The sequence below is a fragment of the Talaromyces proteolyticus genome (assembly GCF_021365285.1).
Source record: "Talaromyces proteolyticus strain PMI_201 chromosome Unknown BGW36scaffold_9, whole genome shotgun sequence".
Lineage (NCBI taxonomy): Eukaryota > Fungi > Ascomycota > Eurotiomycetes > Eurotiales > Trichocomaceae > Talaromyces > Talaromyces proteolyticus.
In genome coordinates, this window is record NW_025764285.1 from 1045134 (window position 1) to 1058245 (window position 13112).

A 13112-nucleotide genomic window follows, 5' to 3' on the forward strand; every position below is an offset into this window, starting at 1 on the left:
TACTATCAGTTGCCTACCAGCTATCTATTATCTTGATCTACTATTCAACTAACATGTTCTTTAAATTCCTCACTTACATGTCTATCTGTCTTGCTTTACCTCCATACCTCTCTGGCTAGTGCTTGCTCTATACATGAGTAAATTCAGTATAATAGGCTAGATACAATGACATAATCATATTTACACTCTCCAAAACACTTATTAAGGTTGAACATAACTTCTAGTGTTATAATGATCATCCTAAGATCTATCTAAAACAATGGCTTACTCCTCTATTGATAGTTCTTAGACTCTCAGCCCTAGAACCATATCTAGCAATGCTTATAATCCAATAAGATATATTATACCCCAATATTAGTAGAATCGCATATAAATACATCTAGATAGATGGGTTCTTTGCAACTTAGGCTTATATCTCAATCCAATCGAATTTGCCACTAAACTCAATTTGTTCTAACGCGTAAAACGTCCGACACACCTTACCTTACGCAAAACATCTCAATTTAGTCCCGTCTTCTGCACATCAACCGACACACCAAAACACCGCTGTGATGTGAAATGAACAACGGGGTCAATGTCAATGCTGCGAGACTGCCTGAACTTATAATCGTTGTCGCTTTCTCTACCACGCATCCCCTATCTCAGGAAGCTCCATTACGATGGGTGTCACGCTCCCGAACGAGGTCTGGATGTTGATCGCGGATTTCCTTCCTCGAATGCCCGACGAACCTCGATGGCAGCCATGGATCCGGTATCGCCGCGTCAACCGAATGTTCAAGACCGCAATCGAGAAGCACTACATAAAGCATTATCTGGAACGGACATCACTGCAGCTGGACTGCGGAAGCTCTGAGTTTCAACTGAATGAGGAATATAGTTTCGGTCGCTTCGCCGATGAGCCCCACAACCGAAAGGCCGTCCTGGTCAGTAACGGCATTATTCACCAGAAACCCACCTCGACGTTCAGTCAACGTCAGGATCAGATTGACAAACTCCGTTTGAAGTTCTGCGAACGTGGATATCACCCATTTATGGTCATGTTTGTCGAGAATGGGGTGACGGACATGCTTCCAATGGACCTCGAATTCGGGTCTATCGAATCCACTGTCCCTGAGAGATCTGGTGAGTACGACCGAATTTGTGTCTTCGACTGGCGGACCTATTTCTGCACTTTGTTTGACGAGCTTCACCGGATCGACCGGGCTCGTGAGTCTGGGGTAAGACCATTCCCTTCAACTTTCCACTCTCCAATCACTATTTGATCCTAAGAAATGGGATACTGTAGGTTAGCAACCAGATCCAGTTAGCATATGAGCTCAGCCGTCGTTTTCCTTTCAACACTCAGACCCGAGCCGAAGTCGTCCTCGCGGCTGGAACCCCGAACGTCGGTAGAGACGGTCGATTGTTGCAAATCCGTCGGCGTCGACGAACTCGATTGGGCTTTCTATCCGATCAAATAGAATGGAGGCATGTACAACCATCCCTGGTTTTTAAGGAGCGGTTTGCAAAACTAGACGAGGAGTATTTAGCCAGAAAGCTTCTCGAAATTCAGCATAAGCGTGTCAAGCAAGGACGTCCTATTGAGTGGTAGCCCTGCTCAAGTGCGTGCGTATCATTCTTGGAGATCAAGCATCTATCGCTTCGACATTACATCCCATTCATAATAGGCCATGGCTGAGGGAGACCTTTCCCTCCAAGCTGATCCCGATTGCACTAATACGGCTATATAAGGTGGCTATATAAGGTATGTACAGTATATAAAGTACCAAATCTCAGATTCACCAATTATCCAAGAAACAGGGAAAGAATAGTCAGAGATAGATGATATTATTTGGGTACGGAGACATAAGCAAATAGTTAATTCGTTAAATAATCCATTAGGAAGCTAACATGCTAGGTTGTTTTTAAGAATGAGTCATATCTACTCCGTAGACAATCAATCCTCAGCTAAGACATTCGTCTCCTCACTCGCACCATTAAGGGCCGGTCTGGAAACAGGCCTCCCTGTTTTCTCAGATCAGGCTGTGGGACCCCATGTTTTATCAGCTCTTCGTCAATGACCTCGATTTCTAATCTCAACAACAATGTGGCCAAGCCACCGAGAATCTCATTCGTGGCGAAGTGTCGGCCAGAACAGATAGTGGTTCCTCCGCCAAAGGGTCTTAGTGAAAGAATTCGCCGTTGGATATCCTTGGACTTGGGACCAGAAATAGGCTCCACTTGGACCCTTCTAGGCTTCAACTCTTCTGGGCTCGAAGGAGCGCCTGCAATGTGGTTGGCTTCAGCCTCTATATTTTCATCTACTCGGTGAGCCTCGTGTTCCTGATCGCCGTCCAAGAACCGCTCTGGCCAGAACAAATCCGGCTTGGATTGTTCATTGCCGGGAATCTCCCAGGTCGCCGGCTCTAGTTGAAGAATACGTGCGGGAATCATGACCATACTGTTAGATTTGAACCGATATCCACCAATCTCACAATCTTCCCGCACAACACGAGGCGATGGGGATGCCGTTGCCCATCGGAGCGCTTCTAGAAACATTGACTTGAGTTTCGGCTGTGTCGTCACTTTGCCCATGTCTAATGAAAGCGGACCAGTCTGGCACCGAGATATTTCTGAATGAAGTTCCTCGAGGGTCGTAGGATTCAAGACCGTCTGGTTGATAACCTGCATGGCGACGGGAATAGCATTGGCCGCAATCTACCGAGCGTGTATCAGCAGCCTTCTAACTATATACTCTAGACTGACTATATTCCTTACCCCCCATATGATTCCCATTTTATTCCCCGCGCGGCCTCTCTCGCTAACTCCAAACTTTGCGTAAAACTTCGATGCTTCACGGGAGTATGCATGGCCCCAGTAGGGATCCCAGAGACGGTTTGGATCATCAGACTTGATCTTTCCTTCCTCTTCAGCTTCTCTCGCCATTCTTTCCCAATCTATCAGCTTTCTAATCCCTTCCTCGCGGACTTTGTATGGCTTAGGAAAGAGAAGGCTGGGATATTGTGCTATTATCATTGGAAATGTGGAATCAAACTCCCATATCCAATCGTCAATCTCCGGCCAAAAGGTATAAATGTTGGTCCCCATCAGTGCCTCGATGGAAGCATGGGTCCAGAGAGACTTGATGAGGTGACAAAGATCCATAGTCCTCCACTCAGGCTTTCCATTTTTGCTGATCGGGAAGTTGCGGTCTATTTCCTTGCATAACGTTTCAATGAAACGTCTGGTCAACTCTTCGAGGAATTCGCCGCTTAAATGGTTCTTTGTCATTATGTGAAACCCATGCATAAAATGAGTCCCATCCACCACCACATTGGGATCTGTCTTGACGAGTCGAGCCCCGTTCTGGGCAATTTCCAAATCATTTTTGGTACCTCCAGTTGTCCGAAATACCATCAGATTAAACGGATCAAACAGGAAATTGTCTGACCGGCGGTAGATTTGACTTGCTAGTTTAGCGTCGAAGATCAAATATAAATGACGACCGGCTACCTGCACAGTGACCGCTCCGCTGCTGGGAAACGACGATCTGGAGAGTGTCCGTCAGTACGTCAGTATGGCGGTCGAGGATCTACCAATGTATCATATTCAAACTGACCTGACCCATTCCACAAAGCCATTGATGTCGTTTATGAGGGAAAACCCATGGCCAAGCCAGGGGATTAGATAGGGCACGAGGGGTGGTTCACCATTGGATGATACCTTGTGGTGACGAATGCTCCATCGCCATGCGAAGAACAGCAGAATTCCAGCTAGCAGCCAAATGGGGGGAGACACCGTGTAAAGAGATAGAGTTGGTTTAAGTTCCATGTTTTGAGCACTAGGATGACGTTATCAACATGCGAAGCTATGGGTAAAGCTATCAATTGATCAACGAACAAGACCGAATTTAGGTGGGGTGTTTCACATGGAGATATGATACGCACAGCTGCCCAACCCTTGTTACACAAAAACTAGCTCAATAAGGAATAGTGGACGAAGAAATAGGACAGTGACAGCGTACTAAATTAACGCAACGCAACTAAATGGCTGGACGAGATATAGTGCGACTCCCTATACTCAACGCCCCGAAGTCTGTCATCTGGTTCAGTGGAAGATTTGGGTCAGGGTGTTGCGCCTCATCTGAATATAAGTACAGGGTGTACAGTCCTAGATGACAGTCTCTCTGCAATTTATAATCTCTAGCAGCAATTTCCAGGGACTAACTGGACTGGCTTTTGCGTCCATAATAATTTCAAAAATTGTTCTTCATTTGATGACTGGGGGTCGTTGACGAGCACAGAAGGGATACGCCCTATCGCGATTCCCCATATCCTCGAGAAATTTTTGGCCTTTGTAGGGACCTTGATATTGATAGCATTCTTCAGGCGATTTAATATATTCTAGAACAATAAATAAGAGAACCAGCATAATTTACTACAGCTATAAAAATAATAATAATCACCTACCCAAACACTTGTCTATTTATTTCTTCTCTTTCTATCGATCTGACTTGGACAATCCAAGACAACGAACATTAAAAGCCTATTTAAAGTAACCCTTACCTAAAGCTTTAGCCATTATATATATATTAAGTGCTGAAATAACTTGAATCAAATTTGTTTTATTTATATTTTAGTTAATACATAATATTAGTTGAAAAATTAATTTTCAATTGTTCTTTATATGGACTGCTATCTAGTACTATTTTTAAGCCTCTTAAATCAAGTTTGATCATGTCTTCCTTCGTGGTTTGAACATCGAAGAGGAAGTGATAATGAGAAGGGCATAAATAGTTCCCGCAACGGGGCCATAAAACTACTAAAAGTTCTCCGCGCTTTAATTTTCATCATGAGATTCACTTTGAGCACTTTGAATGATAAGTATTATTAAATCCATACGATGGTTTGAATGGCTACTAATCTGCAATGATCCTGGCAATACAAATCGAACCTATGTGCGTTGCTTATCTTCTCTTCTCTACCGCATACATTTCCAAATAGATAGAAATTAAGAAAAGTGAAAAACTACTTGAGTATAAATATCTGACTAGATAAGGAAAAGAATCATCAGAATTTTCGACAGCTGTGGTTGATTGGTTGCAAATCCCATTCTCATTATTAGTTATTCCGATATGGATATTAGCTGGCCATGGATATAATTCCTCATGCAAAGAGAAGGTTTAAAGGGCTACATTGTTCGTATCGCATCTAGACTTGATATCAATGCTAACATAAATTCTATAGCTTTGGTCTTCCGTCGCTATGCCTTGTATCTGGTTGAATGGCTTTGTCTTGATCCCCGGCCTGAAGCCTTTCCTTGAGAACTCGCTTTAAGATCTTTCCGGAGGGGCTTTTGGGAATCTCATTAATCCATACTATCCCTCCCCTGAGCCTCTTATAGTGGGACATTCGATCTGCTACATACTGCAACAATATCTGTGCAGCTCTCTCGTTGGCTGCCTTTATCGGGTCCTTCAGAACAACGTAGGCAAGCGGCACTTCGGACGCAATATCTTTGTTGAAAACTCCCACTACAGCTGTGTCTTCAACCAGTGGATGCCCCTGTAAAAGTGCCTCTAGTTCCGCCGGTGCAACCTGATAGCCTTTAAATTTGATCAAATCCTTCAAACGGTCGGTTATGTAGAGATTGCCATCCTTGTCCTGATATCCAATATCCCCAGTTTTGAACCAGCCTGATGGAGTCAGGCAACGGGCAGTAGACTCAGGTCTCTTGTGGTAACCTTTGAATATAGTTGGACCACGAATACATAATTCACCTTCCCCGTCTGTAACAACTTGGTCATTCTCGTCCGTGAATTTTACCTCGAGTCCGGTCAAGGGCGGCCCATTGGACCCTACACCGATGTCCCACTGGTTCCACCTCTGCAAAAAGTAAAAATACTCAGCATTCGCTGAAGTTGCGTGTGTGAAGACATTAGAAAGGGCCGCTGAAGTGGGCTACTCACTTGGATATGGCAAACTCCTGTCGTTTCGGTAAGGCCGAAAGCTTGTCGAACAGGAATTCGCAACCGCCGGTATACGGCTCGCACCAGTTCCTCCCCAAGCGGAGCGCCACCAGAGGTTACCATCCGTAATGAAGACATATTTGCCCCTTGGAATTTGGGATCCTTTCCCATGTATAGAACTACGGGAGGAGCAACATAAGCGTGCGAGATGGAATAGTCCTCAACATGGCGCCTGAAGCTATCCACGGTGAACTTCTCCATGATCACAGTCCGTAGGCCCAAATGCATTGGCAAATGAAGTAGGCAAATAAGGCCTATATTTATTTTCGTTTTTCTTTCTTAGCATATATCAAGCCTCATATCATTGGTGTATCTAGTAAAAGAAACTCGATAGATCTTACCATATATGTGATATGTAGGGAGAAGTGCCAAAATTCGATCAGACTTCCAGTCGAGGTACTTACCCTCGACATGGCTCTGTAGTGTAACAGCCGAGACCACATTTGAGTGCGTAACCATCGCTCCTTTCGGAGTCCCCGTCGTTCCGGACGAGTAGACTAGGAATGCCACATCTACTAACGGATTGATTACTGGACGCACGCCTTTTGGAGGCGTATTCTGCAGCATTTGTGTGATGTGCATAAGCCGGTGAGGAATAGCATCAGCTTCATTTCCGCCTACGACCAATACCCTCTCCAAGGATATTCCTGCAGCTTTTGCAGCCTCGACAGCAACCGGTATAAGAGAAGCGTGGACGACGATGCCCTTGCTTTCGCTGTCAAGTAAGTGATATCGCAATTCATTGACTTTGTAACCGGGGTTCGCAGGCGACACTATTCCGCCCGCCCAATGGCATCCCCATACCAGAGCTGGTGTATCTACAGAATTTGGCGAAAGAATTACGAGAACGTCTCCTTTCTTCCAGTCCCAGTTGGCTTGCAAATTGGCCCCAAAGCTTTGGGCGGTGGAGCGAATATCAGCATAGGTCCGTCTACTGTTAGTTGTAGCCGACTCAAATATAACTACATAAAAGACAAAGGTTAGGTTCTGTGTTTATCAATCAACAAAGAAAAGAAAGAAAAGAAAGAAAAGAAAGAAAAGAAAGAAAATTGAACGAAGTCCAGTATGCTTGCCTTGTGAATCGGGGAAAGGCTTGCCAGCTTGGTCGAAAAGGAATGTCCAAATATCTTTAGTGTGGGGAAAGGCCGGAATTGTCTCCGCCATTGTAATCAACTCCACGAAAAGCTCGACCGCTGATTAGGAGAGGATAGAGCTGTGCTAATAGGTCAAGAATTTTCAAAACACTTGAAATATGTTGCTATGAACTGGTCTCACTATGTTGGGGTATTCAGGATGCTTCGACGTAATGTTTCCTGGCCGGAATGTTGAGCATCCCCTCGGTTGGAAAGCCCAAGCCAAAGACCTAGAGGCACATCTTCCGATGCTGGCTTCCCGCGTGCAAGGCCTCGGTTAACACCGATTACTAGTTCGCCCTTGCTTTATGTACTGTTCCGAAATTCCGAAAACTCGGAATCTGAGCTCTCATGGTAGTGCTCGCGGCACCCAATGACACAGCCAACAAATAGTATGAGATGATGGGAGGTTTATTAATAGCGAAACACTTGTCTCTTTGTCTATCTGCTGGCGTAATTCTTCCCTCCACTATTTGTTAATCGACTAATTGATCACATTATTATCGAACTCTTCAGAAAGTTATATTTTCTTCTCCCTCTCAAGTAACTTTTTCTTGTTCAGTGGCTAAATCTAATAGAAGGATTTATTTATTTAATGAATTGTAGATAAACTTCATATTCGGTTCTTCTTATTTTGTATATGACTTGTAGACATTGATAAATGCGCACTTGGAATTGATGTCAAGATTTGTTCATCTGGCCGCGGCTCCAGGCGGGTCCAGAATTAGTTGGGGTATGCGCAAGTGGCAACAAGAATGAAGAAACTAGTCGTAAAGTGGACATTCAAAACTTTAAGGATGTGGAGATGGACGGGACTCGGGCGATTCATTTGACCATCGTCGTCGCAACTCTTGGACGACTAACTCTATTGACATCATTGACATCCCAGTCCGTAGAGAAGGGTAACAACCAAATGTTAATCGCTTTGAATATGAGTCTAATCCACTCCAATATGTCGCAAGGGAAGAAAGGGTGGTCATTTATTCCGCTCATGGGGGTGACTAAAATTCCCTTCCTTGTACAAATAACTGGCTACAACATAATTCCACAACAGATAGTAACATATTATACTACCAATAAAAGGATTCTCTTGATAACCATAGATATAAAACAGTGCATAAAAAAAAACTGGAAAATAACAGTACATAATATTACTAGATATTATTTTTTTTAAAAGTAGAATAACAAATTTTTATATTTTCATAATTATAAACTAAAGATTTCTACGCTTTAGGGACACTTCAACTATTTTTCCGGCTTGGATCCGTACCAGAGTCCCACACCACACCTTATTTATTTAATCTTCTCGCCTTATGAGCTTGCCTTCGTCATCTTCTTGACACTGTCATCGCAAGTCCAGCTGCAACACCCTCAGGAACGATCTTCTGAGCTGGTCACAGAGGTATCAACATCGCTCTTGAGACTAATATCAGCACCCGTCACCACCTACTGCGCATCTTCCAACAAACAGGACCATCGGATCCTGGTATTTGTGTCTAGAATACCGCCAGCATCATGTCTTCGACTGTCAACTACTCGTCAGCGGCATCATCTAAGGCCTCCACACCGTATGTGATTCTTACTTAGGTCTAGTCCTCACCCTGATGCGGTACTGACTCCTCTATGAATATGTAGACGCCCAAAGGGTCCGACCATCCAGGTCGAGTTCGGAGGTCAGAAGGTCGATGTACCAAAAGGCGGGTACTATGACCGTTACCGTATGAACCCAAACCTGGACGAGGTAGCCCGCGACCCAGCTGTCGGACCCGACATTGACTTCTTCTGGAAGATCCCAAAGAAGCTGGTCGATTCAAGGGTCGGTCAGGTATACGCACCCAACTTCTATTATCGTACTAGGAGCGTCCAACTCGTCTTTCTCGCGCCTCTCGACCGCTTGAAGTCTAAGCTCCCGTCGCCCTTGGAGCCCATCACGGCGTTTCCTGGTTACGGTTTGGTCGCGTTGACGTTTTACTCGTACCTTGTTTGCGATAACGATCCTTATAACGAGGTCTCGATCGCTATCATCGTCCGTCAGCCGGGTAAAGGTAGTTACAGCATGACCCAACTGCTCAGCTCCATATGGAATCGAACCTTCTACGGATACGTGCTCGCTCTACCCGTTGATACCGAGATCGCTCGAGTACGAGGTGTATACGGATACCAACTCCCGAAATGGCTCGCCAACATTAATCTGGAGATGGACGATCACAACATAAAGGCCGACATCACCGCGACCGATGGGACACCGGATCTGACGCTGGATGTACCCCTTCCGGCTCTGAAGAAGATCCCGTCGCAATCTTCGATCGGGACCAACAACGCGATCAACAAGATCGACGGGAAATGGTACCAGGTGGAAGTGCAGGCGAACCCACTCCTAGCGGCACAATGTCTTTTCCCTAGGAACGTTAAGCTCTCTCAGAGTGACGGTCCATTGAGTAAACTCCTCAACGAATTAGGTGTTTCGACCATTTTACGGATGGACGTCCTCAAGGATGCGCAGATGGTCTTGAACATGCCCACACCCTTGAAGGTGTTCGATAATGTCAAGTCTTGAAGATCACCATACGTCCTGCTGCCAGTCAGGCAACGAGTATGCTGACCGTAACGTATGGCTTCCCGCTAACAATAAGACGGGGATGGCTGACATTGAGGTATCCACAGAGTGCTTATATCAGGATTGTCAATATAAACATTATATAACAACTTTAATAAGGCTCCTTAAAGAAAAGTTCACCGCATTATCAATTGATATAAAAACTATTGGGGATTTATTGAAAATGGGACATAAGGATATTTGGCGTATAGAATTCCTTAATGCTTTTTAAGCACTAAGTTTTAGATTGTGAAATATATATATTTACAGAATTTAAAATCAATTGGTTTTCTTTGCTATCATTTCTTTATATTCTATCTTACCTTTTATTTCTAGAGACCTCAAACACTGGTAAGGGCTTATACATGGATTAGTGTTCTAACTATCTTAGCAATCTCATTTAGCAAAGGGATATACTCCTCACTGTATACTTAATTTTTATTAACCTGTCATTTCCGGTTTTTTAGTTCTCCCTACCCAACTAGAAAGGTTGAGCCATCAGTCACCCGTCTATGGATATTTGGAGGAGAGCTGTTGAGTTGTTTCTTATTTTGATATATGGATAGTTAGGAGAGATAGAGCGAAGAGAAGACAGAAAAAATGCTTAGCATTTATGCGCATGCTTTTCAATGATGGCATCTTCAAAATGAAAACGACGGGAGGTTTTCTCCATCCTTTGCTTAATTAACATTATGGGAAATGGTAATTTTACAAACCGTAGAGTGAAAAAGGGAAAATAGGATACGAAAAGAGCGATATTAATATTCACATGTTCCGTCAAACTTCCTCGGATATAGTTTGACAGACCAGATTTTGGTCTTCTGGTTATGGTTACCTAAGAAACTTGTGCTACGATCCAGAGTTATCAGGGAAGAAACCAAATAAAACTAGTCACTTGAATGAGGTGCTTAAGCTTCGGCTAAAATAGCAAAGAAGGGGCCTGCGCACTGGAGATACGATATCTCAACGACCTTTGAACCTGCTGCTTAGGACACAATAGCGGCCGCCGTTTCAATACCATTTTGCGAGATACGACTGAGCATGTCTAATGCGAAACAGCTTGATAAGATACGACAAATAGATAATATAGATAACCGTGATTTTGTAGCTAATTTCCCTTATCCCTATTTGATATATCCAAGTATGATGTCTAGTTTTGTCAAAACTTCTGTCAAAAACTTCGGGATTGGGTTGTATCGCGTAGATAGCCTGGTTCAGTGCTGAAACTGGATACGGGTCCACACCTTTATGGAGATAGAAAAGCGGCTGTCCCTGTTGTCTGACGGCCGGGGGAACTATTGCTCCGCATCGGATCTCGGCATTCAATTGGGCTTGCAACTGTAGATTACGCTTTTTGTCATCAATACGTGATTCTGGTTCTACAACTATTTACCTAAGAGCTAAGAGAATTAGCTGTTGGATATTCTCATTATATCTACCCCACTTTTTGGACTAGTTTCGGCCACTTCTATATAGCAGCCAACACGATTATTTTCTTTTACAACAGATTGCCATTTTCATAAGGCGCAGCTAGCTTACATTAGAACGTATGTGGGTATCATTGTTTTTTAACGGTTGGAACTTCAATGACGACGATGAAAGGGTTGGAAAGAATTGGAAATCTGATCAAATAGCATTAAGGTGGAATTGTTATACGGATGGCGAGAAATGGATGTCAAACATAGATTGGTTTCCTTCCCCCTGAGAAACGCTTTTGGAGAAAACTTCATGGCCGTCTGTATTAGCTTGTGTAGACCTTAGATTATTCGCCGACCTTCTGAATTGTTGTCGCCCTGCTATGGTGCTCTTCGCGATTACGCTTAACGCGATGACCGAAGAAACCCAGAGAGAGGGGGAATGGTAAGAACACACCACTGACGACTGCACCGAAGATAAGAGAGTTCGTCATGTTGTATGGAGGGTTTGCCGATGGTCCAGCAATCAATGCTGACTGAACGACTATAAATACAACACCGAAAACTTGTCCCCCTAACCACGATATTGTACTGGAAACTTCTGGGGAATAAGGAAAAGTCGTCTCGGCCAGAAGCTCCAATACAACAGGAGATAAACCGAAAGACATAGCTCCCATAAGAGCGCTAACCACATATATTGGCCATATACCCAAGCTGCTAGCCGGTGCCCAGATTAAGGCAATATACATTACCGCAGAAATCGGGAACAATATTCTCACAGTCCATAGATGCCACTTGAATCGATCGTTGAGCGGGGATATAATTGCTGTACCGACAATTCCGGCGCCTATCAGAATTCCGCCGGCGATTCCAGCTTGTGTCTCAGTGGCTCCATAAGGTATAATGGCTTGGTTAATCAGAGTTACAACAGTGTTAAAAAGAGCCACATAAATTGCAAATGGTAGCATCAAGAGCCAGAGCTCTCGCGTTTTTATAATCCCTTTCAACGCGTCGAACACTCGGATTTTTTCAATCACCTCGGTAGACGACGGAGGAGTAGGCGGTTTGGATGGAATGAAGAAAGAAGGAATTGCACCAACAGTCGACTTATGATATATTAGATTAGATCTTTTGTATCAATCTTTTCCACCAAATGGGTTGATGGTGATAATCACTCGTCACTCACTATAATTGAAATAACCAAAACCATTTGAGGCACTTGATCTGGAGTTGCCGCAAGAGATGGGTTGGCAAACTGAGCAATAGCGGCACCGAGGGGATTTGCAAGAGTAGCAATTGCTGTGGCACTGGTGCGGCCATTGCTGGAGAACCAAGTATCACTGTACTTGCTTGGTGTCGATAGACAGAACGGCTGGGCTAGCCCAATCACTACTTGACCAAACATGACGACTCCATAGTTGTTGACGCGTTCTATTGTGCCGACATATCTGATCCAGTTTCCGACGAAAAGTAGCAGAGAGGTAATAATATTAGTTCCTTTGAGACCAAACCGATCAACCGCATGGAAGACAAATCTGATATAGTCAGCAGTCACCCCAGTCATGTGATGCTGGCAGCACCTATACGGACAGAGGTACTTACAGAGCACTGCCACAATAGGCAAGCATAAAAGCCGTGCTTAACCAAGTGATTGCATTATCGGATACACCCAGATATTCTGATGCGGTTGTAGGTACTACAGTATATGTAACCCACTGCCATAAAGTAAGTAGAGTTGCAGGGATTCAAGAGAGCCAGGCTACTTACATCCCAACTGACAATAATATTCAGCAAAATAAGCTGAATCAGCCCAAAATATCGACGTTTATATAATCTAATTACTCTTGTTTCCTCACCACCATTTCGGCCGTTTTCTATGGTTGACGGAGAGGGAGAGGTCGACTTTTCATTAATGTCTTTGCTGAAAATAGTCATCTTTGTCTCCGTGTTTTGCGACATCT

General features: G+C 44.1%; 5 protein-coding genes across 5 annotated transcripts; 2 read left to right on the plus strand and 3 right to left on the minus strand.

Annotated features, from left to right (window-relative positions):
- Positions 1–659: 659 nt before the first annotated feature.
- Positions 660–1591, plus strand: BGW36DRAFT_361733 (uncharacterized protein; the record flags this gene model as incomplete). The annotated part of the gene is made up of 2 exons (XM_046214300.1): positions 660–1217; positions 1286–1591. The coding sequence occupies 2 exons, from the start codon at positions 660–662 to the stop codon at positions 1589–1591; spliced, it is 864 nt and encodes a 287-aa protein (XP_046069577.1).
- Positions 1592–1947: 356 nt separating this feature from the next.
- Positions 1948–4108, minus strand: BGW36DRAFT_463537 (cytochrome P450; the record flags this gene model as incomplete). The annotated part of the gene is made up of 3 exons (XM_046222223.1): positions 3599–4108; positions 2758–3529; positions 1948–2697 (listed from the first exon to the last, which is right to left on the minus strand). Exons 1-3 carry the CDS (start codon positions 3808–3810, stop codon positions 1948–1950), a joined length of 1734 nt encoding a protein of 577 aa, XP_046069578.1. The 5' UTR covers positions 3811–4108.
- Positions 4109–5219: 1111 nt separating this feature from the next.
- Positions 5220–7171, minus strand: BGW36DRAFT_399127 (uncharacterized protein; the record flags this gene model as incomplete). Its single annotated transcript, XM_046218484.1, has 4 exons — positions 5220–5864; positions 5948–6261; positions 6349–6969; positions 7081–7171. 4 exons carry the CDS (start codon positions 7169–7171, stop codon positions 5220–5222), a joined length of 1671 nt encoding a protein of 556 aa, XP_046069579.1.
- A 1484-nt stretch (positions 7172–8655) lies between these two features.
- Positions 8656–9697, plus strand: BGW36DRAFT_300461 (uncharacterized protein; the record flags this gene model as incomplete). The annotated part of the gene is made up of 2 exons (XM_046211628.1): positions 8656–8708; positions 8776–9697. The coding sequence occupies 2 exons, from the start codon at positions 8656–8658 to the stop codon at positions 9695–9697; spliced, it is 975 nt and encodes a 324-aa protein (XP_046069580.1).
- Positions 9698–11537: 1840 nt separating this feature from the next.
- On the minus strand, positions 11538–12987 carry BGW36DRAFT_265054 (major facilitator superfamily domain-containing protein; the record flags this gene model as incomplete). Its single annotated transcript, XM_046210118.1, has 4 exons — positions 11538–12257; positions 12338–12686; positions 12754–12866; positions 12919–12987. Coding segments are annotated over 4 exons (1251 nt in total), but the record flags the coding sequence as incomplete, so codon positions are not given.
- Between the last annotated feature and the right edge of the window lie 125 nt (positions 12988–13112).